The 26,149-nt window shown below is 50.1% G+C and overlaps 1 protein-coding gene across 3 annotated transcripts in view; it reads left to right on the top strand.

The window, feature by feature from the left end:
• The window catches only part of PTGES (prostaglandin E synthase), a 42,002-nt gene that overhangs the window by 13,028 nt on the left and 2,825 nt on the right, over positions 1–26,149 (top strand). The window contains exons 1-4 of one of the 3 annotated variants that reach the window (XM_070454484.1): positions 48–273; positions 12,218–14,106; positions 15,308–17,008; positions 20,664–20,746. In XM_070454484.1, coding sequence (XP_070310585.1) covers positions 16,880–17,008; positions 20,664–20,746 — 212 coding nt within the window. In that variant the 5' untranslated portion in view covers positions 48–273; positions 12,218–14,106; positions 15,308–16,879. Of the gene's footprint in view, positions 1–47; positions 274–12,217; positions 14,107–15,307; positions 17,009–18,252; positions 18,380–18,473; positions 18,563–20,663; positions 20,747–26,149 lie in introns of those variants that run through there. The other 2 variants (XM_070454487.1, XM_020874949.2) reach the window with 2 other exon arrangements.

Genomic DNA, 26,149 nt, shown 5'->3' with positions numbered 1-26,149 from the left:
GTGGTCTGAGATCCCCGTGTAGGCAGGGCTGGTCACCACTGGGGGAGTCTCTCTCACACCTTTTTCCCAGCTTCAGGTGTCGGCTGGCAGCCCTTGGTGCTCCTTAGCTTGTGGCCGCATCACTCCAATTTCTGCCTCTATCTCTACATGGCCTTTCTTCTGAGTCTGAGTCTCCTTCTCTGTTCTCTCTCAACGTCACCAGCCATTGCACTGAGTCCACCTCAAATCTGAGATGACCTCATTTCAAGATCCCTAACTTAATCAAGGACCTAGGTGAGAGTGAACGGTAGGGGAGGTTTGGTAGGACTGGTATGCTGCAGTCCGTGGGGTCACAGAGTGGGACACGGCTTAGTGACTGAACACCAACAACAAACTTAATTACATATGCAAAGACCTGTGCTGATTAGTTTAATGTGTCAGCCCAGATTAAGCATTATTTCTGAGGGTGTCTGTGAGAATGTTTCCAGATGAGACTAGCATTTGAATCAGTGGACTCAGGAAAGTAGGACGCCCCCCAGCGAAGGTGGGCTTCGTCCAGTCACCAGGGCTGAAGGATGATTCACCCTTCTTTTCCTGCCTCCCAGGCTCACTCACTTCCCCAGCCCTCAGGCTGAGGTTTAAACCCCTGACTCCCCTGGTTCTCAGGCCTTTGGACTTGGACTGAAATATGCCACCAGCTTTCCGGGTCTCCAGCTTGCAGAGGGCAATTCACAGGACTTCTCAGGCTCTATAATCACATGAGCTGATTTCTCGTAATAAATCCCTTTAGAGGACAGATAGATAGACAAACTCTAAATGGATTATATATAGATACCCAGGTGGTGCTAGTGGTAAAGAACCTCCCTGCCAGTGCAGGAGACTCAGGAGACTCGGGTTTGCTCCCTGGATTGGGAAGATCCCCTGGAGAAGGAAAAGGCAACCCACTCCAGTATGCTTGCCTGGAGAATCTCATGGACAGAGAAGCCTGGCGGGCTACAGTCCATAAAGTCGCAAAGAGTCAGACACAACTGAAGCCACTTAGATTAAATCTATATAGTCATATAACCTCTCCTCTCTCTCTGTCTCAAATCATATATATATATGACTTGATTGATGACTGGCTTTTGTGGGGAGAGGTGTCTGATCTGTATGGTGGCACTCAGACTCAGCAGTCGTGGCACTAGGGCTGAGTTGCCCTGCAGTCTGTGGGATCTTAGTTCCCTGGCCAGGGGTTGAACCTGTGTCGCCTGGCTTGGAAGGCGGATTCTTAACCACTGGACCACCAGGGAAGTTTCTGATTTTGTTTTTGATTTTGTTTCTCTAGAAAACCCTAATACAGACCCCATTTCCAAATAAGGTCACATTCACAGGTGCTGTGGGTTTAGGACTCAGACATATCTTTTCTGGGGACATTATTCAACACCCTACAGATATGTTACCTCTGTCTTTGTAGAGGCTGGACTGCAAAGGGGGCTCAGAGCATGGGTCTGCAACTCTATGGATCCGGATTTGAATTCTCTACTTGTGATCCTGTTACTATTGCTGTTTTTCTCCCTGGAACCTCAGGAATCCTCTATGAATATCAGAAATCTTGGCATTATGAGTATTTGCTCCAGAAGATTGTTGTGAGACCTCTCATTAGCTCTTAGGATAAGTTACCCTGAAGCTGCAATACTTTGGATACCTGATGCGAAGAGCCGACTCACTGGAAAAAACCCTGATGCTGGGAAAGATTGAGGGCAAGTGGAGAAAGTGGCGACAGAGGATGAGATGGTTAGATAGCATCACCAACTCAATGGATATGAATTTGAGCAAACTCTAGGAGATAGTGGAGGACAGAGGAGCCTGGCATGCTACAGTCCATGGGGTTGCAAAGAGTCATATGTGACTTAGCAACTGAACAACGAGCAACAATTACTGTTTGTGTTCTTATTTTAAGATGTTGGCCTCCTGAAAGGCCCTATCAAGGTCTGATGTTATTCCTTCTCTGGCTTTGGTTAGGACTTGCCTCCTTCCCTCACCCCACACTCAGTCACCCTGAGCTCAGGGCCAGTCTCGTGCATTTACACGGGGTCCTGAGCTCGATTTACTGCCCTGCTGTCTTCTTAATGACTTCCGAACAAGGCACTTTGCATTTTCATTTTGCACTGAGGCCCACAAACTTGGTAACCAGACCGGCTTGGGGTCACCGTGCATCCTGTGTCTGTAGTCGCGAGGGGTAAGAATTTTCTGCTCTGGTCTGAGTTGGCTCAGTGGCACATGGGGTGATGGCCCCTCTAAGAGGAATCTCTCTGAACTGGGTCGTGGCCGCTGGAAAACATGGACTCTAAGGATCAGCTGCTGGGGTGGCAGCTGTTTTCACCTGGAAGAGGAGATTTGGGATGGACCCAGCGTGTCCTCCAATTTCTGAAGGGCAGGGGGGAGAAGAGGGGAATAGCAGTATTTTCAGTGGCCCAGGAGGGCAGATCCAGCTCAGTGTGAAGGAAGAATTTTGAACAGAGAGTTTTGCAGGATGGGAATGGCTGACTTCAGTTCAAACCTCAGCTCTGCCTGGAGGCTGGGAGCACGGGCTCTGTCTTGGGGTATATCTATCTCTGCCCAAATCTGTGACCTTAGAGAAGGTCATTCAGAGCCCTGAGTCCATTTTCACGTGCAGGAAACAGGCCTGAGGAGGCTCCCTAACACACAGGGCGAAGTGCTAGAGATCAAACAACAGGCAAGTTTAGGGTGTGTAAAGGGAGCCTGGCTCCTGGGAGGTTACCTATGCTAACAGCTACTGCCCTTGCTGCTGTTGTTCCTGTCATTATTACTGGAAGACAGTGAGTTCCCCAAACTGGCAGGGTTCGAGTGGAGATGGCCCAGCCGGGAATTGCAGAGATGACCCTTGCACCAGAGCTAAAGGAGGAAGTGACCTCTTTGCCCCCTAGACTAGTTTCGGCATCTGGCATATTTGGAGGATTTGTTTAGAAACCTACAGTCATAAAAGACTGTCTTTGTCCTGGAGGGAGACGGGGTGGTGCTTTTTTTGGTGGAGTGGAGGAAGTTTTGGGGGCCTGGAGGCTGCTGAAAAAGAGGGAGGCGGGGGTGTTCCCATCGTTCTTGCCTTTGAAAACCTCAGCCAGCTGTCGCCTGAGCCATCGCATGCTGAGCACCATCCCAGGAATGCACAAGAGCCCCTCCAGGGCCTCCTAGGAAATGGGCTCCCGATGTGTCTGAGAGCCAGACACGGGAAGGGTCTCGACCCCGGCTGATCCCGGAGCCTCTGCCTGGAGTCCACGCTCAGGCTGGCTGCCACTTCCCTAGAAACCTCTTGGCCATGGTTCATGCTGAGACAAACATTTCTCCTCTCTCCTACCCACTCCGCCTGCTCCTCTCGGCTGTGTCCCCAGGCTGTTTCCAGGAACTGCTGATTCTTCCTGACATCAGTGCCGGGATCTGAGGCCCGGAGCCCAGGAGCAGCAAATGGAGTCCATCCAGGACACACTGGGTCAGAGCTCAGAAGAGTCCGGAGGGCGTTTCCCTCCCCGGAGACAGACGAGGATGGGAGCCACGGCCGGCCCCAGCAACTCACCAGCGTTTTGTGCACACAGGCAGGCGGTCTGTCTCCCGACAAACGCTGACCCAGCACAGCTCTATGCAGACACCGCTCTAGGAGTGCAAATACAGCCACAAACAAGATGGCCACCTTGGCTTTTCTTTTTCAGGGAAAATTAGCCATTTTAAAGCATACAATTCAGCGACATCAAGTGCGTTCCTACTGTTGTGCACCCATCACCACCAACCCTCTCTGAAACATTTTCATCTTCCCGCAAGGAAACTGCATGAGCATCAAACCCTCACTCCCACTCCCAACTCCATGCCGCCTTGGCCACCACCATCTGTTTCTCTCTGGATTTGCCTCTCCTGGACATTTGCCTATGTTTACTTAAAAAAAAAAAAAAGATGTACACCTTGAGAGTTGTGAGTTAAGTTTTATTTGGGGCAACATGAGGACTGCAACCCTGGAGGCAGCATCTCAGATAGCTCTGAGAGACTGCTCCAAAATGGGAGTGGGGAAGTCAATATATAAGGTTTTGGTAATGGTATGGACCTAACAGAAGCAGTACGTGAACTGTGAACTTCCAGATGTTCAAGCTGGATTTAGAAAAGGCAGAGGAACCAGAGATCAAATTGCCAACATTCGTTGGATTATCAAAAAAGCAAGAGAGTTCCAGTAAAACATCTATTTCTGCTCTATTGACTATGCCAAAGCCTTTGACTATGTGGATCACAACAAACTGTTGAAAATTCTGAAAGAGATGGGAGTACCAGACCACCTTACCTGCCTCCTGAGAAATCAGGAAGCAACAGTTAGAACTGGACATGGAACCACAGACTGGTTCCAAATAGGGAAAGGAGTACATCAAGGCTGTATACTGTCACCCTGCTTATTTAACTTATATGCAGAGTACAGCATGAGAAATGCTGGACTGGATGAAGCACAAGCTGGAATCAAGATTGCTGGGAGAAATATCAATAACCTCAGATATGCAAATGATACCACACTTATGGCAGAAATCAAAGAACTAAAGAGCCTCTTGATGAAAATGAAAGAGTGAAAAAGTTGGCTTAGTTGGCAGAAAACTAAGATCATGGCATCTGGTCCCATAACTTCATGGGAAATAGATGGGGAAACAGTGGAAACAGTTACAGACTTTTTTTGGGGGGAGGGGCTCCAAAATCACTGCAGATGGTGACTGCAGCCATGAAATTAAAAGACACTTACTCCTTGGAAGAAAAGTTATGACCAATCTAGGCAGCATATTAAAAAGCAGAGACATTACTTTGCCAACAAAGGTCCATCAAGTCAAGGCTATGGTTTTTCCAGTGGTGATGTATGGATGTGAGAGTTGGACTAGAAAGAAAGCCGAGCACCGAAGAATTGATGTTTTTGAACTGTGTTGGAGAAGACTCTTGAGAGTCCCTTGGACTTCAAGGAGATCCAACCAGTCCATCCTAAAGGAAATCAGTCCTGAATATTCACTGGAAGGACTGATGCTGAAGGTGAAACTCCAATACTTTGGCCACCTGATGCGAAGAGCTCACTCATTTGAAAAGACCCTGATGCTGGGAAGGATTGAAAGTGGGAGGAGAAGGGGACGACAGAGGATGAGATGGTTGGATGGCATCACTGACTCGATGGACATGAGTTTGAGTAAACTCCGGGACTGGTGATAGACAGGGAGGCCTGACGTGCTGTGGTCCGTGGGGTTGCAGATTTGGACATGACTGAGCGACTGAACTAAACCGAAGTGAAGGTTCTGTGAAGGGGGAGTTCAATGCCATGAAGCACTCATTTTACAAAAGGTTTTTGTTAGTCATGAGGATCTGACGTCACCATGAAGGGATTTAGTGCTTCTCTAGATATGAGGAGATGCAAGGATTGAGATAATAAAATCTGTTCCTAAAAACATCCAACTAGCTAAAGATCTGTCCCACCAGATTCCCTGGAGCACAGAGTGCCTCACTCCACCCTGAACTCCCCCAGGGATTGTTGAAGGTCAACAGCTATAGCAGCAGGGGGTTCAGTCTCCATAGAGGCAGATGGCAAACACCTTTGTTGTTCAGTCATTGGCAATGCTCTTGGTAAGTGCCAATTTGTAGCTGACACCTATCCAGAGAATCATACAGTAAGTAGATTTCTGTGTCTGGCTCCTTTCTCTTGTCTTGATGATTTTCAGATTCATCCGAACTGTAGTCTGTATCGGTACTCCATTCCCTTTAATGGCTGAATAATATTCCGTTGTGTAACTATCCAGTCTTTTCTGGATAGTCACTGGCCTTTACAGCTGAGCAATCCTGCTATTTCTCATTAGGAAGAGCTTCCTGAGAGTTTCCTGATGTGGAGAAGCTTGGAGAGAGTGGAAAGGACCCTATATTACTTATTAAATTATTTTAAAATTTAAAAAAATTGATTCATAAAAGAGGGCTTCCCTAGTGGTCCAGTGGTTAAGACTCCATGCTTCTATGGTAAAGGGCACAGGTTCAATCCCTGGTTAGAGAACTAAGAATCCTCAGACCGCATGGTGAGGCCCAAAAAATGTTTTAATTACACAGTAAAGATTGCTGCCTCTTGAGCGCCTGCCACATACCAGCTCCTGTGGGCCTGGCAGAACAGCACTGCCTCTGTGACAAGAATGTCCACCTTGGACTTCCCTGGTAGAGCAGTAGATGAGAATCCACCTGTCAATGCAGGGACACGGGTTTGATCCCTGGTCCGGGAAGATGCCACATGCCGTGGAGCAGCTAAGCCCATGGGCCACAGCTACTGAGCCCAAAGGCTGAAACTACTGAAGTCTGAATGCCTAGAGCCTGTGCTCCACAACGAGAGAAGCCACCGCAATGAGAAGACCACACACAGCAACGAAGAGTAGCCCCTGCTCACCGCAACTAGAGAAAGCCCGTGCACAGCAAAGAAGACCCAGTGTAGCCTTAAATAAGTAAATAAATGAAAAGAATGTCCTCCTTGACCAAAACTCAGCTGTAGGACCCATGGCAAGTATAGCTTCCATCTGGGCCCCGCATCTCAAAAGTGGGTCTAACAGTCATCTCTTCTCAGGAAGGTTGAATATCATGATGTCTGTGATTAGCCCAGTGTCGAGTGTGAGGGCAGTGCCACAGTGATGCTGGGGCCATCATCGCATCTGACTCCTGTCCTTAGTGGGATGGCATAATCCCTGAGGGTTAACTCAAGAATGGGTTTCAGGGTCAGGCTGGGCTCAGGAGCCTAGACAGACAGCTTGGCATGCACGCATGCTTAATTACTTCAGTCATGTTTGATTTTTTGTGAGGCTATGGACTGTAGCCCACCAGGCTCCTCTGTCCATGGGTTTCTTCAGGCAAGAATACTGGAGTGGGTTGCCATGCCCTCCTCCAGGGGATCTTCCTGATCCAGGGATCGAACCCGAGTCTCTCTCATCTCTTGCATTGGAAGGTGGGCTCTTTATCAGTAGCACCACCTGTTGTTGTTGTTCAATAGCTAAGTCCTGTCCAACTCTTTGCAGGATGCCAGGCTTCTCTGTCCTCCACTATGTCCTGGAGTTTGCTAAAACTCAAGTCTGTTGAGTCAGTGATGCCATCCAACCATCTCTTCCTCTGTTTTCCCCTCCTCCTCCTGCCTTCAATCTTTCCCAGCATCAGGGTCTTTTCCAATGATTTAGCTCTTGGCATCAGGCGGCTAAGGTATTGGAGCTTCAACTTCAGCATCAGTTCTTCCAGTGACTATTCAGGGTTGATTTCCTTTAGGATTGATGGGTATGATCTCTTTACTGTCCAAGGAACTCTCAAGAGTCCTTTCCAGCACCACAGTTGGAAAGCATCAGTTCTTTGGCACTCAGCCTTCTTCATGGTCCAACTCTCACATCTGTACACGACTACTGGAAAAACCATAGCTTTGACTATGTGGACCTTTGTTGGCAAAGTAATGTCTCTGCTTCTTTAATATGCTGTCTAGGTTTGTCATAGCTTTTCGGGAAGCCCCAGATCAGCCTGATTCACTGACAGGTGGCTTCCAGTCTTAACCATTTATCCTTGTCAATAAAGATCAGCCTCTGTATTTCCACACTGCTGGATGAGTGTTTGTGCTGTCAGCATGCCAACTACCCAAAGTTAAAATCACATTTTCTTTTCCAGCCTTAACTGAATAGTTATCAAAGACAGGTGTCCTGGGGCAATCTTGTTCTGGTCCCAACCTGCTTGGCAGCCAGTCCCACTCAGAGACACCTAGTCCTCTTCCTGGGCTCTCTTTTTGGTGGGCAGAAGAGACAGCTAGGCTCACTGCAGGGGAATTCCAAGAAGTAAGCAGATAGGAGTTGGAATGCAGAACTAAATTCTTTGACTTTACTTATTTTGGACTAGATTCATACTCTAGATATATTTATAAAGATATCCAAATCAAATTATCTTACTTCAGTTCAATTCCGTTCAAGAAATAACAGTGGTGTCTACATGTCAGGCATATTGGGACTGATGCTGGTGGTTCATTAGTAAACAAAAGAGATACCCCTGCCCAAGAAAGCCAGGTATTAGAGCATTTTAGTCACTAAGTGGTGTCTGACACTTTGGTGACCCCACGGACTGTAGCTTGCCAGGCTCCTCTGTCCAGGGGATTTCCCAGGCAAGAATACTGGAATGAATTGCCAGGTAAGGGTACTAAATAAATTATCTGATGTATCTTTGAGTGGTATGTGTTAAGAAAAGGAAAAGTGGAGATAGGGAAATGGCATCAGGAGAGCTGGGGGTGGAGACAGGCTTCAAAACTGATTCAGAGTGATTGGGAAGGTGAGACTTGAGCAAAGACTTGAAGGTGAGTTGTCAATGCAATGGATGCCTGGGAAGGGAGAATTCTAGGCAGAGGATCAGAGAAAGGACAGTGTTAGATCTACGTTTAAGGACCAGCAAGGAGGGCAGTGTGACTGAGCTGAATGAATGAGGAGAGGAAGGAGTAAAAAAGGAGTTCATAGAAAACCAGACGGGGACCAGATGGGCTAGGGCCATGGGCCATTGTTCAAACTTTGGCGTTTATTCTGAGTGAGATGGGCACTACTGCAGAGTTTGGAGCAGAGGAGGGATGTGATTTGAGTGATGTTTTATTGAAGCTAAAAAGGAAACGCCTAGACTCCTAGGCTGGGTGAGTCAGAGATTGGAGCCTCTTTGTTTCCTTGAGAATAACAGCCTGTGCCACGTAGGGAGAGCTCGGGAGTGAATGGCTGCACACAACTTCAGGCCGACACCACTCTAGCCCCCCCCATCCCCGCCCCAAAACCTGGAGGCTAGAGGGATCTCTCCATCAGTGTGGGAATATAAACTCCCAGGGAACGTTTCTGATTGGCTCTGCTTGGACCAATCTCAGTGGCCAGATGCTAAAAACATTGTGATTGGCTGGTCTTGGTCACATGGCTACCCTGGGGTGCAAGGAAATGGAAGGAAAGTTGTGATTTCCCAGAGGAAGGCAGAAAGGAGAGGTGAGCTGGCAGGTGGAAAGTAACAGCCCTTCCTTGAATTGCTCGTCTGAAGGGGAGCTCAGGGTTCCCACCTGGTGGCCCCTGCCCCAGGTGGGAAAGCCGTCTGAAAGCATTCACTCATCCAGGTTTGCTTCTCCCGTCGACCACACACCACATTTCACAAACATTGCTTCTCTGAAAAGTCATGATGCTAAGACAGTCTGATTTTTTTTTTTAAGTTAATCACTGCATTTCCCCATCCCTGGCTGGAGAAAACCCCAGTAATAATGACTGAGGTCAGGAACTGAGGTGGGGCCATTTCCTCGTCTCTCTAAGCCTTCTCTGAAGTCACAGACAATTGAAACAGCGGGAAGAACTTGGTCTCTGATCCTCGGGAAATGCCGAGGAGGGTGAGCTGGAAGAAGGCTGGCACACAACAGCTGCTGTCTGCTCAGGGTTGCAGACTTGGGACAGGGAAACTTTTGTAGCTTTTTTTTTTTTTTTTTAATACAGCAATGTAACACATTTTGACTATACCTTGGTGAATTTTTAGGAAATTCACCTGTGGAACTACTACCTGGGACAAGACAAAATATTTACAAAGCCCAGGAGGCAGGCCTCCTCCCGGGGTGGCTCTGGGTCTTCTCTTGCCCTCATTTTTGTGCATTTACCCCTGTATTTTCTGGAGGCTTTGAGAGCCAGGCCCATGGTGCACGCTCCCACCTCCTGTTCTCCGCCCTGCACCACCCCCACCCCGACCCCCCCACCCCCCCCACCCCCCCCACTCCCACTCCTACCCCCCTCCCCACCCCCTGCAAGGAGTGGAGGGGGGCGGGGCACGGATCCCATTTTACAGGCAAAGAATGTAACTGGAGCTCAGAGAAAATTAACACCACCACCAAAAACAACAACAGGCAGCTCTGCCGACTGAGAGAGGCTTTAGGGAAATTCTTGAAAGAAGATCAGAGAAGGGTTTGTTGTCCTTACTGGGCCCTGGCTTAGCTGGTTCATTTCAGCAGACGATGAGGAAAAGATTCCTACCGTGAAGTCACACACGTAGGTCAGAAGGGCCTCCCCTACAAAGTCCCTTTTATTTTCAGCTACAGGTTACAGTAGGTAATCTTTGTCTGCCCTGGTTTTCCCTGCCTCTTCTGGTGAGGTTTCTATCTAGCTATTTTAGAAGGCTAAGCATGCCTCTTGGCCCAAGGAGGGATGAACATGAGGGTCTCCCCTTGGCTGTCTCCAGTCCACAGTTCTGGGGTGGTGCAGAGAAAGACCCCTGCCCCATAACTGACCTTTTGGACGAGGGAGACAGCCCCTCCAGTGGTTTCCCTCAGCTGAGCGCAAGAGAGGTGGGCAGCCTCTCTTCTCAGACAAAACATCAGCAATGAGCAAGTTAGCACAGTTCCTCCCCGTCTCCTGTCAGAGATAAAACACGTTTCAGGACATCCATTGCTTTCTGTGATGGTCCTTGATTGTGGCCTACCATTTATCTCATGAGGCTGGGACAATCTGTCTGGCAGCCCCATGCTCCAGTGACATGGGTGTCAGTTTACAAACACATCTTTTGTCCGAATAAAGAAAGGCTTGGCACATACAAATGGACAAGAAGCTAGCCCCTCCCCTCCCCTCCCCCACCCCTCCAACCCACTGTTACCTGCAGCAAGAGTGGGCATTTTCCAAGAGTCTCCCTCCCAGCAACCCTGCTAACTAGCCATCCCTATGCCCATTTTGAGGAGGAAAATGAGGTTCAGAGGCTTCTACTGATGGAGGGTCAATTATGCACCAGGTGCTTAATAATCGTTCCCACAACTACTGTGGGGAGTGACTGGCTGTTGGCTGAATTTTACAGTTGAATAAATGGGTTCAGAGAGGGCAGCTGCTTGCCCAAAGCTACACAGCTGTCACTGAGGGCTCGCTCTGGGATCAGAGGGAGGCCAGCTGAATCTGGCTTCAGAGTCCACGGCCAGTGTCTTTGCCCTTTGCTCAGGTCTTTCCTTGGTTTCCGCTGCTTTGGAGCACTTCTCTGGTGGCGTGGTGGTAAAGAATCTGCCTTCCAATGCAGGAGACATGGGTTCGATCCTTGGTTTGGAAAGCTCCAATGGAAAAGCAGATGGCAATCCATTCCAGTATTCCTTGCCTGAGAAATCCCACAGACAGAGGAGCCTAGCGGGCTACCAGTCCATAGGGTTGCAAAGAGTCTATAAGCCATTAAGATTTGGAGAAGGAAATGGCAACCCACTCCAGTATGGTTGCCTAGAGAATCCCATGGACAGAGGAACCTGATGGGCTATAGTCCCTGAGGTCGCAAAGAGTCGGACACAGCTGAGGGACCAACACTACTACTACAGGTCTTTCCTTGGTCTCTGCTGCTTCGGAGCACAGGCTAGGCTGTAAGATAGGGTAGGGCATCCCCAGAAGAAAAGAACCATATATAGTTTTCTTGACACAAGAGAAGCCATTGTGACCTAAGCCATTTTGTGATCTAAGCCTGGCCACAGTGCTAGTCCTTGAATGGGTCTCAATAATAGTTTAAGGGAACCAAAGAACAAACTGTTATCAGGCAGGAGGAATTGTAAAAACTCACAAGCAAAGTTTCCATGATAAAAATTAGCCTGAAACACCTTCCTAGGTGTTTTTCGGATTTTAAAGCCTCCTTACATGCTTGGTACCCAGATCAACCGAAACCTGGGGAATGTTAATAACTTTTTATGAGTCTTGGAATTTCAATCAACTAATGCTTGGACTTCCCTGGTGGCTCAGAGCAGGGCCCCTGCGCAAGGAGAACGTGCAAATTCGGGTTAAAACAAAAACAACCACGGGACAAGGACGTGCGGGCCACAGAGGAGCCATCCCACAGGGATGGGAGGGGAAAGTCCTTCCCAACCCGCTCCCACATGCTCCAGGGCCGGGAAGACTTCTGGTCCCCGAAGCCAGCCTTCCCGATGGCGGCGGGAGACGTGAGTGTACACGCGATGGACTGGGGGTCCCCGAGAGCCGCACGCACCCTCTTCTGCAGCCTCACTTGGCCGGTGATGATGGCCACCACGTACATCTTGATGACCAGCAGTGCGCCGCAGAGCAGGAAGGCGGGGAGTACCTGGTTGTTCATCAGCTTCAGGCAGGAGGGCGGCATCTTGGTGGCTATGACCTATTCCCCCCCAGCAGCCCTGTGGGATGGCTCCTCTGTGGCCCGCACGTCCTTGTCCTGTGACTGTTTTTGTTTTAATCTGAATTTGCATGTTCTCCTTGCGCAGGGGCCATGCTCACCTCGGTAGCGCTCCCGTCTCAGTATTGGTGCCGCCTGAAAGGTGATGCTGTGAAATTGCTGCACTCAATATGCCAGCAAATTTGGAAAACTCAGCAGTGGCCACAGGACTGGAAAAGGTCAATTTTCATTCCAATCCCAAAGAAAGGCAATCCCAAAGAATGCTCAAACTACTGCACAGTTGCACTCATCTCACATGCTAGCAAAGTAATGCTCAAAATTCTCCAAGCTAGGCTTCAGCAATACTTGAACCGTGAACTTCCAGATGTTCAAGCTGGTTTTAGAAAAGGCAGAGGAACCAGAGATCAAATTGCAAACATCCACTGGATCATCAAAAAAGCAAGAGAGTTCCAGAAAAACATCTATTTCTGCTTTATTGACTATGCCAAAGCATTTGATTGTGTGGATCACAATAAACAGTGGAAAATTGTGAAAGAGATGGGAATACCAGACCACCTGACCTGCTTCTTGAGAAACTATATGCAGGTCAGGAAGCAACAGTTAGAACTGGACATGGAACAACAGACTGGTTCCAAATAGGAAAAGCAGTACATCAAGGCTGTATATTGTCACCCTGCTTATTTAACTTATATGCACAGTACATCATGAGAAACGCTGGGCTGGATGAAGCACAAGCTGGAATCAAGATTGCCAGGAGAAATATCAATAACCTCAGATATGCAGATGACACCACCCTTATGGCAGAAAGTGAAGAGGAACTAAAAAGCCTCTTGATGAAAGTGAAAGAGGAGAGTGAAAAAGTTGGCTTAAAGCTCAACATTCAGAAAACTAGGATCATGGCATCTTGTCTCATCACTTCATGGGAAGTAGATGGGGAAACAGTGTCAGACTTTATTTTTTAGGGCTCCAAAATCACTGCAGATGGTGATTGCAGCCATGAAATTAAAAGACACTTACTCCTTGGAAGGAAACGTATGACCAACCTAGATAGCATATTAAAAAGCAGAGATGTTACTTTGCCAACAAAGGTCCATCTAGTCAAGGCTATGGTTTTTCCAGTTGTCATGTATGGATGTGAGAGTTGGACTGTGAAGAAAGCTGAGCGCCAAATAATTGATGCTTTTGCACTGTGGTGTTGGAGAAGACTCTTGAGAGTCCTTTGGACTTCAAGGAGATTCAATCAGTCCATCCTAAAGGAGATCAGTCCTGGGTGTTCATTGGAAGGACTGATGCTGAAGCTGAAACTCCAATACTTTGGCCACCTCATGCAAAGAGTTGACTCACTGGAAAAGACCCTGATGCCGGGAGGGATTGGGGGCAGGAGGAGAAGGGGACAACAGAGGATGAGATGGCTGGATGGCATCACTGACTCAATGGACATGAGTTTGAATAAACTCCCGGAGTTGGTGATGGACAGGGAGGCCTGGCGTGCTGTGGTTCATGGGGTCGCACAGAGCCAGACACGACTGAGGACTGAGATGAACAGAAGCGAGCCCTGGCCTGGTGTTTTAAGGGTGTTTTACCCAGCTCAGTAAAGCTTCTGCTTACAATGCTCAAGACCCGGGTTCAAACCCTGGGTTGGGAAGACCTCCTGGAGAAGGAAATGGCAAAACCCACTCCAGTATTCTTGCCTAGAAAATCCCATGGATAGAGGAGCCTGGTAGGCTACAGTCCAAGGGGTCGCAAAGAGTCGGAGACAACTGAGCGACTTCAGCTTCACTCTCAGAGCTTGGACTCTTTGCCATAATTCTCTGATGGATTGTCCTCTGCTCAAGCCCCTCTATGAATGCGCATATACCCTCAGCTAAAAACTTCCCCAGTTATGCTGTTGGGGAGACACTGATTGCGGAAAGATACCCAGTGTTCTTCTTAATTGCTGCAAGAAATAAATCCTTCCTTCTCCTGATCTTTGGCTTGGTATGTCTTTTGACTCAACACCCACCAAGGGGGAACCCAGTTTTAGGGTCACCAGACTGACACTGCTGTCCTTCTGGGCAGGTCCAAGGTCAGAATGGGCACCAGAAACTAATTTTTCCATCTTCCCCAGGGTCTCATGCAAGTGCTTAGTCATGTCCAACTCTTTTTTTTTTTTTAATTTTTTCTCCACTGTGTGTGGAATCTTGCCAGAGCAGGGATTGAATCCATGTTTCCTGCATTGGCAGACAGTTTCTTATCTACTGCACCACCAGGGAAGTCCCCAAATCACCTTTCTTGAAGCAGCTTTTGGTGTGAAGAGGTCAGGTAGGCAGGGATGGGCTATGCCCCCCCGCCCCCGCTCCACTCAGCACAATGTGTTGGTGAAGCACATTATAGAAACCACCAACTTGACCCCAGGCGGGGGTCATTATACCCCAGCCTCATTTGCAAAAATTCAATTGAGAACCACTTCCTGTGCATGGAGTACACTGCCAGCACACAACTCCTTCCTGTTCTCCAGGGCAAAACCTAGTGTGTTCACAAGACACATGCACAGCTTCTCTGCTTCCGTCTCTCCGGCCTTACCTTGAGGGTCCTGCCGTGGTAGCTGCATATCCCGAGGGTGGAGGGCAGAGCCAGGGCCAGGGAGAGAGCCCTTCCTGGGAGGAAAGTTGCCGGCTACTTCCAACCATTCCGTGAAGGGAATGGAAAGGCAGGCTTAGGAGGTGTCCTCTTGAGTCCTGCATGAAACAAAGTTAATGGCTGTGTATCACTCAAGCCCAGACTAGTGAGTGCTGGAGGGAAAGATCTCGCATGGAAGGTTGAGGAAGCTTTGGCCGTAAATGTTCTCAGCCCTCATCATACATTAGAATCAGTTGGGGAGCATTTTAAATTAAATACCAACTTGGTCCCGACTTTTAAGAGAGTCTGATTTACTTGGTTGGGGCAAAAGGCTTTGCAGTGATTCTGACGTATACCCAGGGGTGAGAAGGGTTCTTTTTGTGTGTGTGTGTGTGTAATAAAGTTTTATTAAAGTATAAAGGAGACAGAGAAAGCTTCTGGCATAGGCATCAGAAGGGGGCAAAAGAGTACCCATGTCCAACTCTTTGTGACGCAACTGACTATGTAGCCCGCCGGCCCCTTCTGTCCATGGTATTTTTCAGGCAAGGATACTGGAGTGTGTTGCCATTTCCTCTTCCAGGGATCTTCCTGATCCAGGGATTAGATTCTTCACCTGCTGAGCCATCGAGAAGCCCCCTAGCAAAGCCAGCCACCTTTGGAAAACTAAAGTGACAAGATCACTGCCTTTGCCGAGGTCCCACCACACATCTGGGGAGGGGCTATGGGGAGGGGAAGACACAGGTGGGTAAGTATTTTGAAGCAAGAAATTCAAAGGGCTCACAAACTGTTGATCATCACCAAAGAGCTGATGGATCTTTTGAGAAGTTCCTGTAATGAACAATCAAACCATTTGCCTGGGAATTTCCTGGAAAACTAAAGTGATACTAAAAGACAGTAGAACAGTACGCTAGTTTCCTATGGTTCCTGTAATAAATTACCCAAAATTTAGTGGCATAAAACAACACACATGTGTTATCTCATAGTTCTGGAGGCCAAAAGCCCAAAATCAATCTCGGAAGGCTACAGTTACGGTACCCACAAGGCTGGTTCCTTCTAGAAGCTCTGGGGGAGAATTCTTCTCCTAGTCTTGTCCAGCTTCTAGAGGCTGCGTTCTCCGGTTCATCTTCCTTTCACCTTTGAGGCTACCAGTGTAGTATCTTCTCTTCTCTCTGACCTCTGCTTCTGTCTTCACAGCTTTCTCCCCCAATTCTATGGCCTCTCTTTTTAGGAGGACACTTCTTTTTATTGATTTGTTTTCACTTTTGGCTGTGCCGGGTCTTCATTGTTGTGCAGGATTTTCTAGAGCTGGGGTTCCTCTCTAGTTGCAGTGTGTGGGCTTCTCTTGCTGGGGTTCCCAGGCTCTAGAGCACAGGCTCAGTAGTTGTGGGGCATGGGCTTAGTTGCTCCACAGCATGTGGGATCTTCCTGGATGAGGGATCCAATCCGTGTCTCTTGCATTGGCAGGTGGATTCTTTACCACTGAGCCAGGAGGACTCTTCTGATTCAACTGGATTCACGGAGAATCCAGGAAAATCTCCCCATTTTAGGACCTTGACTTAGTCCCTGCAAAGCCCCTTGGCCATGTTCCCTAACATACACACGCGCTCTGAGGATGCAGATTGGACATCTTTGGGAGTGGGGAGAGGTGGGGAGGGGCACACTATTCAACAAAGTGACATTAGTGTCCTTACGGTGGTGGTTCAAGTGTCCAGGCTGAACGTGGGGGCAGAGAGTTCGGATCTCAAGCCCACTCCCTGCCCTGACCCTCAGGGAGGCCCGGGTTAGTGAATCTACCACCCCGTGGAGGTCGGGCAGGCTCCTGGCTTTGCTGCATCCCCTGGCAGGCAGGCAGGGCCATACAACCCTCCAATTCCTAGGCTAGAGAGCGTTTAAGGATTTGCCCTGGAGGGGTGGGGCGGGGCTAGAGGCCCAGTAGGGACACCACCCCGCCCCCCGGCCATCCACAAACCCCCCACGGCGACTCTGCTACTTCCAAAACCCGAGAGAGCCGAAGTTGCTGCCCTTGGCTAGGAGTGGGCGGGTGCAGAGTACAGACAAGCCTCCCTGCGCTCTCCCTGCCCCTCCCTGCTCCCGGAGACACACGCGCCCGAGCTCTCCGCCCGCGGTCTCTTCCCTAACCGTCGCCGCCGAGATGCAGCCCTCCGACCTGGAGCTGATGAACGGCCAGGTGCTCCCCGCCTTTCTGCTCTGCAGCGCGCTGCTGGTCATCAAGATGTACGTGGTGGCCATCATCACCGGCCAAGTGAGGCTGCGGAAGAAGGTATGTGCAGCTCTCTGGGACCCCCATCCCGCGTGCGTGCGCTCACGTCTCCCGCAGCCGCCGGGAAGGCCGGAGTCGCGGACCCTTTGCCAGGAAGTCATCCCGGCCCCGGAGCGTGCGGGAGCGGGTTGGGAAGGACCTGCCCCTCCCAGCCCTGTGGGATGGCTCCTCTGTGGCTCGCATGTCCGGGACCCGTGGTTGTCTTTGTTTTAACCCGAATTTGCACGTTCTCCTTGCGCAGGGGCCGTGCTCACCTCGGTAGCGCTCGGGTCTCAGTATTGGCGCCGCCTAAGCGAGCACTGGCCCGGCGTTTTAAGAGCGTTTTACCCGCTTGCTGTGTCCCCAGGTAAGTTCTCGGCACAGCCAGATTCCCGAGTCCCACTTGAAACTGCAGGGGCGCTCGGCCTCCCTCTGACCCGGCAGTTTCCAGCACCGAAGAGCTGATATTTGGGTGGGGTGGAAACCGGCCGAGCAGGAGCCCCGAGAAACCTTTCAGTGGAAATTCCCGACTGGCCCCCGGCGAGGTCGCTCCCAAACCCACCGCAGCCTTCGCACGGCAGATCTCGGGCCAGGCTCCCCTGGAGTTCTCCGAGAGGAATTTCCCCCACCGATCGGAGTCCCGGAGCCAAAACAACAATAAAGATTGACGCCAAGATCTGAGCCGCTGTGGGGTGAGGCGGGGCGCGGGGAGCCGCTGGGCGGGAGGGCTGCTTCCAGCCAGAGCCAGGGGAAACCTTCCGGCCGAGCTCGCCAGCCATCCTGAGCGCCACGAGGGATAGCTGATTATCCACCAGGTATTTCAGAGAGGAGATGTCCCCGGCCCTGCCCCTTTGCCCAGCTCAAAGGCAAGTCGAGGCCGGCTCGGACATCGTCCTGAAGGTGGACGGTCGGCGGGGAAGCCGGGGCGGGGAGGTGGGGTGGGGTGGGGGGCGGGTCTTGCTCGGCCCGAGTCTCAGCAGGTACAGACAGGACACAAGGCAGGTCAGCCTCCCAGGTAAAGAAACTCCTGGAGCAGAGAGAGGCACCCTGGTCATCCTGACTTCTCCCTGCCCTGTACCCACCCCATGCGTGGGGACAGCCTCACAGAGTCTTCCTCACAGACTAACCGAGTCCTTCTTGGAGTGAGCGTTAGTCCCCATCATGGTGGGGAGGAGGGGTCCGTATTCAACTTCTGATCCACACCAGAAACCTGGGCTCTGACAGCTGATGTTGCCTGTGACTGCAGCGTTTGGATCCAGGTGCCCAACTCCAGAGCCCACAGTCTGCCATGGGGGGATGGCGTTCTCCCAGGGCCGTGCTAGGCCCAAAGCTTTCCTTTTCACGTGGATTAGGGAAGGAAGAGTCAAACCTGTTGGGGTGCCTTTCTGTCAGGTCAGTAGGGCGTGGCAGAAGGAAACCACTCGGGCTGTCCCTGGATTCTCCCAACCCTGTGAATTTCCCTCTCATTCCTGCTCCCTGCATTCAGGCAGCCAGGGAGGAGCTGGGGGAACTACCCCATGGGGAGGTGACTCGGGGATGCTCTGGCTCCTCCACCCATTAGCCTGGGGACCGTGGGTAAGTCTGAGAGCTTGATTTCCTCACTGGTAAACTTCAGGATAGTCAACGTAGTACCGGGAGAGGTCAGTGCCTGGCACTGAGCAAATGCCCCCACCATTGTTAGTCTTCATTACTTATTAACAATTGGAATTAACATGACCGGCCATAGGCCTCCTGGTGGGGGTACATCCCAAGGCCTGCCCACCCCACCCCCGGTCCCTGCTGGAGGCAGTGCTTCTGCTTCCAATGCCTGCACTGCTGCGGCTCCTGGCCCAGCCAACGTGTATTCATGCTATCTTCAGGGGTGAGCAGCCTCGTGGACTGTAGGCACCTAGGACTGACTGCCCACTGAATGCCAAGACCCTGTGAAAAGTGTCACAGGCCCACGGACTGTGTGCAGGGCCATCATAACCAGTGATTCTGTGACTTAAGGGCCAGCAAAGAAGAATTCTGGTTGTGGAGACTTCTGATCATGACAGGCACTGAATTCACCTCCAGGATGAGGAGGGCCAGACCCATCAGACAGGGATGGGGAGAAGAAAAGCAAACACTTGGGGACAGACTAGGGTCTTCCCTGCTGGCTCAGATGGTAAAGAATCTGTTGGCAATGCAGGAGACCTGGGTTTGATCCCAGGGTCACAAAGATCCCCTGGAAAAGGGAATGACAACCCACTCCAGAATTTTTGCCTGGGAAATCCCGTGGACAGAGGAGCCTGGCGGGCTGCAGTCCATGGAGCCACAAAGAGTTGGTCACGACTGAGCGACTAACACACTGGGGACAGATATTGGAAGCAGTAGGATCTGTCATTGGATGAGCAATGTAGAAAGCATGCTACAGAGATTCAAGTTTGCTGAGGGGTTGGCGGGGTGGGCTGGCTGGATGCCCGCAGGCAACGGTGGGGCAGGAGCAATAGGTGTGCACTTCGATGGCCTGAGTGTGTGCAACCTCAGGTCCCAATTCATCGAGCACCCTCCTGGCGCCAGGCATTGTGCCATGGCATCTCCACTTGACTTCCTTGCTCTTCGTGCGGTAGATGATCTCAGTGTGATCTGGAGTTCACAGATGAGGAAGCTGAGACCCAGGAAAGTTCAGATACCTGCAGTTACTTCCTGTGGGGCTGGGTTTCTCACTGGGGCCTGTCAAGGCTCTCTCACTGCTCTCAGTTCAAAGTCTAAATTCTTATGATGCCTCTAGGACCCCTCTAACTTGATCTTGGAACTCTGCCCCTTGCTTGTCACTGCTCCAGCCATGCTGGGTTTTTATTCTTCACACATGTTCTTCTTCTGACCCCAGGGCCTTTGCACATGCTGTTCCTGATGCCTTGAATGCGGTTGCTATAACCCTCTCATTTTCTGGTTAATGTTGTCACATCCTTCAAGTCTCAGCTTTACTGTCACTGCCTCAGAGAAGCCTTCTCTGATTCCCAGACTTGGTTGGGTCTCCCATGAACATTCTCAAAGCTAACCCTGTCTTCTTTTTCCTTACTCTGACCACCTGATCTTTTCTGGTTCATTGGCAAATCCCTCATTACACTGTGAGCTTCCCAAGAGCAGGGATAAGGGGGCCTTTTTCTTACTCTTTTCAAGCTGCTATACAAAAAAATACCAGAGACTGGGTGACCTAGCAACAACAAAAATTTATTTCTCACAGTTTTAGAGACTGGGAAATCCAAGGTCAAGGCACTGGCAAGTTCAGTGTCTGGTGAGGGCCCACTTCCTGGTTCATAGATGGTGGTCTTCTTGCTGTGTCCTCACACTGCAAAGGGGGAAGGGAGCTCTCTGGAGTCTCTTTTATGAGTGTTGATCTCATTCAAGAGAGCTCCACCCTCATGACCTCATCACCTCCCAAAGGCCCCACCTCCTAACACCATCACACTGGGAGTTAGGGGTTTTTTTTTTGTTTTTTTTGGGGGGGGAGTTAGGTTTTAACACAGGAAATTTGCAGGGACGCGAGCATTTAATTCATAGCAGCCTTGTTCACGATGAGTCCCCAGCGCTCAGCACACAGTAGGAGTTCACTGATGCTGCTGAATGGACACGTATGTGACTGCATCGCCACAGACCTAGTCCACTGGGCCGTCCATCTCATGAACAGTAATTCTCAGCTGATGTATTCCAGGCTTTTGCCAACCCCGAGGATGCTCAGAGACATGGAGGCCTTCAGTATTGCCGGAACGACCCAGATGTGGAACGCTGCCTCAGGCAAGTACCCTTGGTCCTTGGCCAGATCACAGCCTGCTCTTTCAGACCGTCTTCTGAACATGGGGTGCTTGGAGGATGCCCAGGAGCCAAAATCTTCTGCCTTCTGAATCCTCTTAAACAGTTTTCGTTTATTCATTGATTTCATTTCTAGTTTAGTATTAGTAAAGAAAAGTTAGGAAAAGTATTATAGTACGTCCTCATGGCTCAGCATGACAGAGTTAGAAAAGGTTATTCAGTGCGAGTTTATTCAGTCCGTCTCTAACCTCTGACCTGAAGGATCTGCTCTCCAGGGACTCACGCTGTTACCGGTGTCTTATGCATCTTCTTGGAGAAACTTCTTCTGCATTTACAACACACACGCTGTGCTTTTTCCTCTGTGTCCCCAAAGGATCACCCTTTACCCACTGATTTATACTGTGGGTTTTTTAAAATGTAAAAACAGAAATTGTTTCATATCAGCCTATATAGGGGCCTCGTTCATTACATTGGTGCCATAGTATTTATGCCGTTTCTCTGTTGAATGGATGGTCCATAACTGATCCAACCTCTTCCCTGCTGATGGCATTTAGGCTGAGTCTCTGTTATGAACAGAGTGCATCAAAACTTTTTTCCTTTGCCTTTGTGTGTGTGTGTGAACAAACCTGCAGGATGCAATCAAATGGTAAGAAATACTGTCTAATGGTACCTAAGTCCATTCCCACCACTGGTGTGTGAGATGTGTCTCTATGCTCCTGCCAATATGACGGGTGAAAATGTATGTCCCTTTTCACTTTTACGTTGCGTTTCTTTCTTCCTTCCTTCCTTTCTTTTTTGGCTGCGCTGGGTCTTTGTTGCTGCGCATGGGCTTTCTCTAGTTGTGGCCAACCACTGGACCACCAGGGAAGCACCTTTACTTTGCATTTCCGAATGAAGTTGAACATCTTTTCATAGGCTTCCCCCAGTCAATCAAAAACAGTTTTTTCTTATAGAGATCAGAACTATTCATTGCAGTTTGGTAATATTGAAAACGTGTAGAGGATACGGGGGAAACCACTCACAAATCCAATCACTGTTGACATGTTCTTCTAGCTCCTCTTTGCCGTTTCTGTCTAAATATTTTTCATAGCCTAAGGTGTGCATCGTACACCTAATTTGGGGTTCTGCATTTTTTCAGATAATGCTATTCCATGAGCACTTTCCATGTCGGTAAATACTACTCAAAAAGTGATTCTCACAAAAGAGCTGTGTAGGGAGTTCCCTGGTAGTCTAGTGGTTAGGACTTAGTGGTTTCACTGCTGTGGGCTTTGAATTCCTGGTCAGGAAGCTGAGATCCCACCAGCCTCACGGTGCAGCCAAGAAAAGGAAGGGGCTGTGTAAAATTCCATCAGATGTTAATTTCACAAAGCTGGTCTCAGTGGGTATTTTGGCAGTTTCCTCTGCTGTTTTACACCAACAGGCTGGAGAACCAGGAGGAGGCCCTCCCCGGGGATGGGGATTGTCAGTGGAGTGGAATGGGGATGGGAAGGATGGGCAGCTTAGACAGGAGGGAGACGGAGACAAACCCTCACATGATTCTTATCATGTCCCCATGAGTCACAGGCAGACATGGGTGGGACAAAGCAGTACAAATAATAGAGATTCTTTTACTGAAAGAAAGTCAGTGGAGTTTTTCCTTAAATTTTTCTTGGCCATTGAAAATTACACATGTACTTGCGGTTTTTTAAAGTTACAGAAATGCATAATATAGAAAGTGAGACTCATTGCTATTTCACCCTTTCTAATCTGTGATTCATGGGGTCGCAAAGAGTCGGACTTGACCGAGCCACTGAACTGAATGTGACTATGGGCTTCCCTGGTGGCCCAGTGGTAAAGAATCTGCCTGCAATGCAGGAGACATGAGTTCAGTCCCTGGGCCGGGAAGATCCCCTGGGGAAGGAAGTGGCAACCCAGTCCAGTATTCTTGCCTGGAGAATCCCATGGACTGAGGACCCTGGAGGGTCTCAAAAGAGTTGGATACAACTTAGCCACAACAACAATGTAACTACAGGATACAGTCCTTCACATGAGTTCCATCCGTCCCTCTTTCCATCTGTTAGTTCACTCCACATCTAATGAGCACTTCCTAAGCGTCGGGCGCTTCCCTGGTAGCTCAGTTGGTAAAGAATCCGCCCACAATTCGGGAGACCTGGGTTCGAGCCCTGGGTTGGGAAGACCCCCTGGAGAAGGGAAAGGCTACCCACTCCAGTATTCTGGCCTGGAGAATTCCATGGGCTGTATAGACCATGGGGTCACAAAGAGTCGGACACGACTGAGCGACTTTCACTTCGCTTCCTAAGTCTTACGTACTGTGCTAAGCACTAGTTGTACTTTGGTGAACAAAAGCCTCACCCGTCACAATGATCCATACGTGACCCTCAGGCCATCTGCTTGTGGGGAAGGGTGTGATTAGTAGCAGGGACAGCAGGCTGCCAAGACTGTGCATACCCCGAGCCAGCTCAGAAACATCCACCCAGAGGAGTGTTTGTTTTCTCCCAGGGTGTGCGAGTTCTGCGTAGCAAAGCTTACTTGTGGCACAGGAGCAGTCGCACAGGTTCCTGAGCGCTTTATTTCTGCTGGCTGTAACCATGCCAGGGAGAGACCACACACCTGCCTGGTGCCAAGACACCGCCAACACCCCCCCCCACACACACACAATTTAATTTTTATTTCTGAACAAAAGGACCTATGATCTACAGGTGTTGTTTAGTCACTAGGTCTTGTCTGACTCTTGTGACTGGACTGTAGCCCACCAGGCTCCTCTGTCCGTTGGATTTCCCAGGCAAGAATACTGGAGTGGGCTGCCATTTCCTTCTCCAGGGGATCTTCCCGGCCCAGGGACTGAACTCATGTCTCCTGTGCTACAGGTGGGTTGCTTACCACTGGAGCCACCAGGGAAGCCCCTATTAGCTACTGTACGAATGCTCAAATGGCTGAAATTCAGTTCAGTACTTTTTGAGCACCTCTTATCTAATAATGTCTTATATAATTCAGTGAGTGTTTATTGGGGACCTTCCATGGACTGGTATTTACTGGGACTAACTATGCCAGACCCAGGGGCTCCTGGGCCCCCCAGGGCTCCTCCTCCTGACTTCACAAAACTTCATGAAACCTCAAAGGTACAGAGAATCACACATCCTGCCATCCGCTACCGGAGAACTGGCTGGAACCTGATGGAAGATGCCCTGGAAGCAAAAGTGAGTTAAATATTAGACCAGGGCTTTTAGTGCAGCCAGGGCCACCTTCTACACAAACAGGAAAACATTTAGGTCCTGGTTCTTAGAGCACAGATCTGTCTTGTGGATGAGCGTAGGCTGGAGCCCAAATGTGAACCCCGCTCTGGGGGAAGCCGAAAAACAGATTTCAAGGAAAGTTTTGAAACCCAGGCTCATCCTTTTAGCGACTCCCTATTAAGTTTCTCCGGTTTTCCTGGTAGCTGAGCTGGTAAAGAATCCACCTGCAATGCAGGAGACTCCAGTTCGTTTCCTGGGTCGGGAAGATCCCCTGGAGAAGGGATAGGCTACCCACTCCAGTGTTCTTGCCTGGAGAATCCCCGTGGACAGAGGATCCTGGCGGGCTACAGTCCATGGGGTTGCAAAGAGCTGGATACGATGGAGTGACTAACACTTTCACTTTTCATCGAAGTCTGGCGTTGTGTCTTTTGACCAAATTCTGAGTTTGTGTGAATGCAACTGCTATGGGTGGGTGGGGCGGGGGGCTCTCTAAGTGGTCCCGAGAAAGGAAGACAATAAGCATCTGACCCAAGCTTTGGGATAGTTCTGATTATTTGGAGCGTGTAGACGACATCTGAGTGAACCAGTTTGTCAGGAGATTGGGTCCCGACATCTCTGCATTAGAAGGCCCTTAAGACACCACTCAGCACATTATTTGTGGATGGTGGACAGAGGCCCAGAGACAGACACTTGGCCAAGGCCAAGTGTCTAATGAGCACCCAGTGAGCTGCAGGCTGCAGGCCTCTCACACTTCCTCCCCCACCCCCATGCCATAAAATGTTTTTTATTAATTTGGCCTGCCCTTCTGAGGGCGGTTGGGAGTCTGGCAAAACAGCTTCAGCAGGCGTGTCCAGGACGGGGCTGGTGATGGTGATGATGACAAAGAGGGAGACAGCTAGATCAGAGCAAAGCTACTCCGTGCCAGGCGGCCTCCCTGGTGGCTTGGTGGTAAAGAATCCCCCTGCCAGTGCAGGAGACACAGCTTGGATCCCCAGATCGGGAAGATCCCCTGAAGAAGGAAATGGCAATCCATTCCAGGATTCTCTCCTGGGAAATGCCATGGACAGAGGAGCCTAGTGGGCTACAGTCCCTGGGGTCACGAAAGAGTTGAACATGACCAAGTGACTAAACAGCAACAAGCTCAGGGCCAGGCAGGGTTCTAAGCATAATAGGGACCAAGTCTTCCACTTGGCAGTAACCTTCCATGGGCAGAACTGGTAGCTATAGAGGAGGAAGCTGGTCTGCCAAGGCCACATCGCTCATGATGGCTAAGTGGCCGTTGAGCCAAGGCTGTCAGATGGGGGCTCTGCCCTCCTTGCAAGACTGCAGTTTAACTCTATTTTATACCTGCCTTTAAAACTAAGCAGCCTTTACCTCGTATCAAACCTGACTTCCAAGAAATCATCTGGGTGGATAAGAAAGGGCCCAACACAAGAGGAGAGAGCCAGCTGGCTGCCAGCCGCCATCCCTGTCCAGGAGGACCTGGCAGGGATGGGGACAGGGCCCTCTCCTCACCCCTGTCACTTGATGCAGTAAAGTGCAGCTAGTGTTGCAATATCTGGTGAGGGGAAGGGGCCCGCCTGATGCTGCAGGAGGCCGTGCAAGTCCAGTCTGGCAGGAAACAGCTTTGAGCGACCTTCACCTTAAAAAAAGTAGTTGTTATCGGAATGACACGTTTTTGCCCAAGCATCTGTCTGGTACGTGACTCTCTCCATGTCTCTCTGCTCAGATCCTGGGATGGGAGGAGGGCATGAGTTACCTTGCCTCATCCAGCTGAATGCCCCACGTCTCCTCCATCCTTACCACTTGTGGCTTTGCGGGGCCCTGCTGTGGTTTTCAGTGTACCAGAGGGAGGAGGATGGGAGACTGGGTACCCCAGGGGCTGAAGATCAGAGCTGAGGGGCTTTATCAGCTCCCAGACACCTCTGCTCCCTCGAAGGTGACCCCCTCAATCCTCTAGTCCCGAATGCGGGGGCCAGGAGGTGGGGCCACACCTCCCATTCTTACGCCTCCTCCCCACCCTGTGTCCCCTGATTTCTTGACCTCACCTGTGCTTGGGGTTTGGCCAAGAATCCTCTCAACAGCTTTCTGAGAAGTGACTCACCCTTAAAGTGTGAATACCTCCTTTAAGGAGAATTGCCTGAATGAATGGGTA

Source organism: Odocoileus virginianus, chromosome 2 (assembly GCF_023699985.2).
Source record: "Odocoileus virginianus isolate 20LAN1187 ecotype Illinois chromosome 2, Ovbor_1.2, whole genome shotgun sequence".
NCBI lineage: Eukaryota > Metazoa > Chordata > Mammalia > Artiodactyla > Cervidae > Odocoileus > Odocoileus virginianus.
Note: the sequence above shows the minus strand (reverse complement) of the source record. Positions and strands in the feature narration are given on the sequence as shown.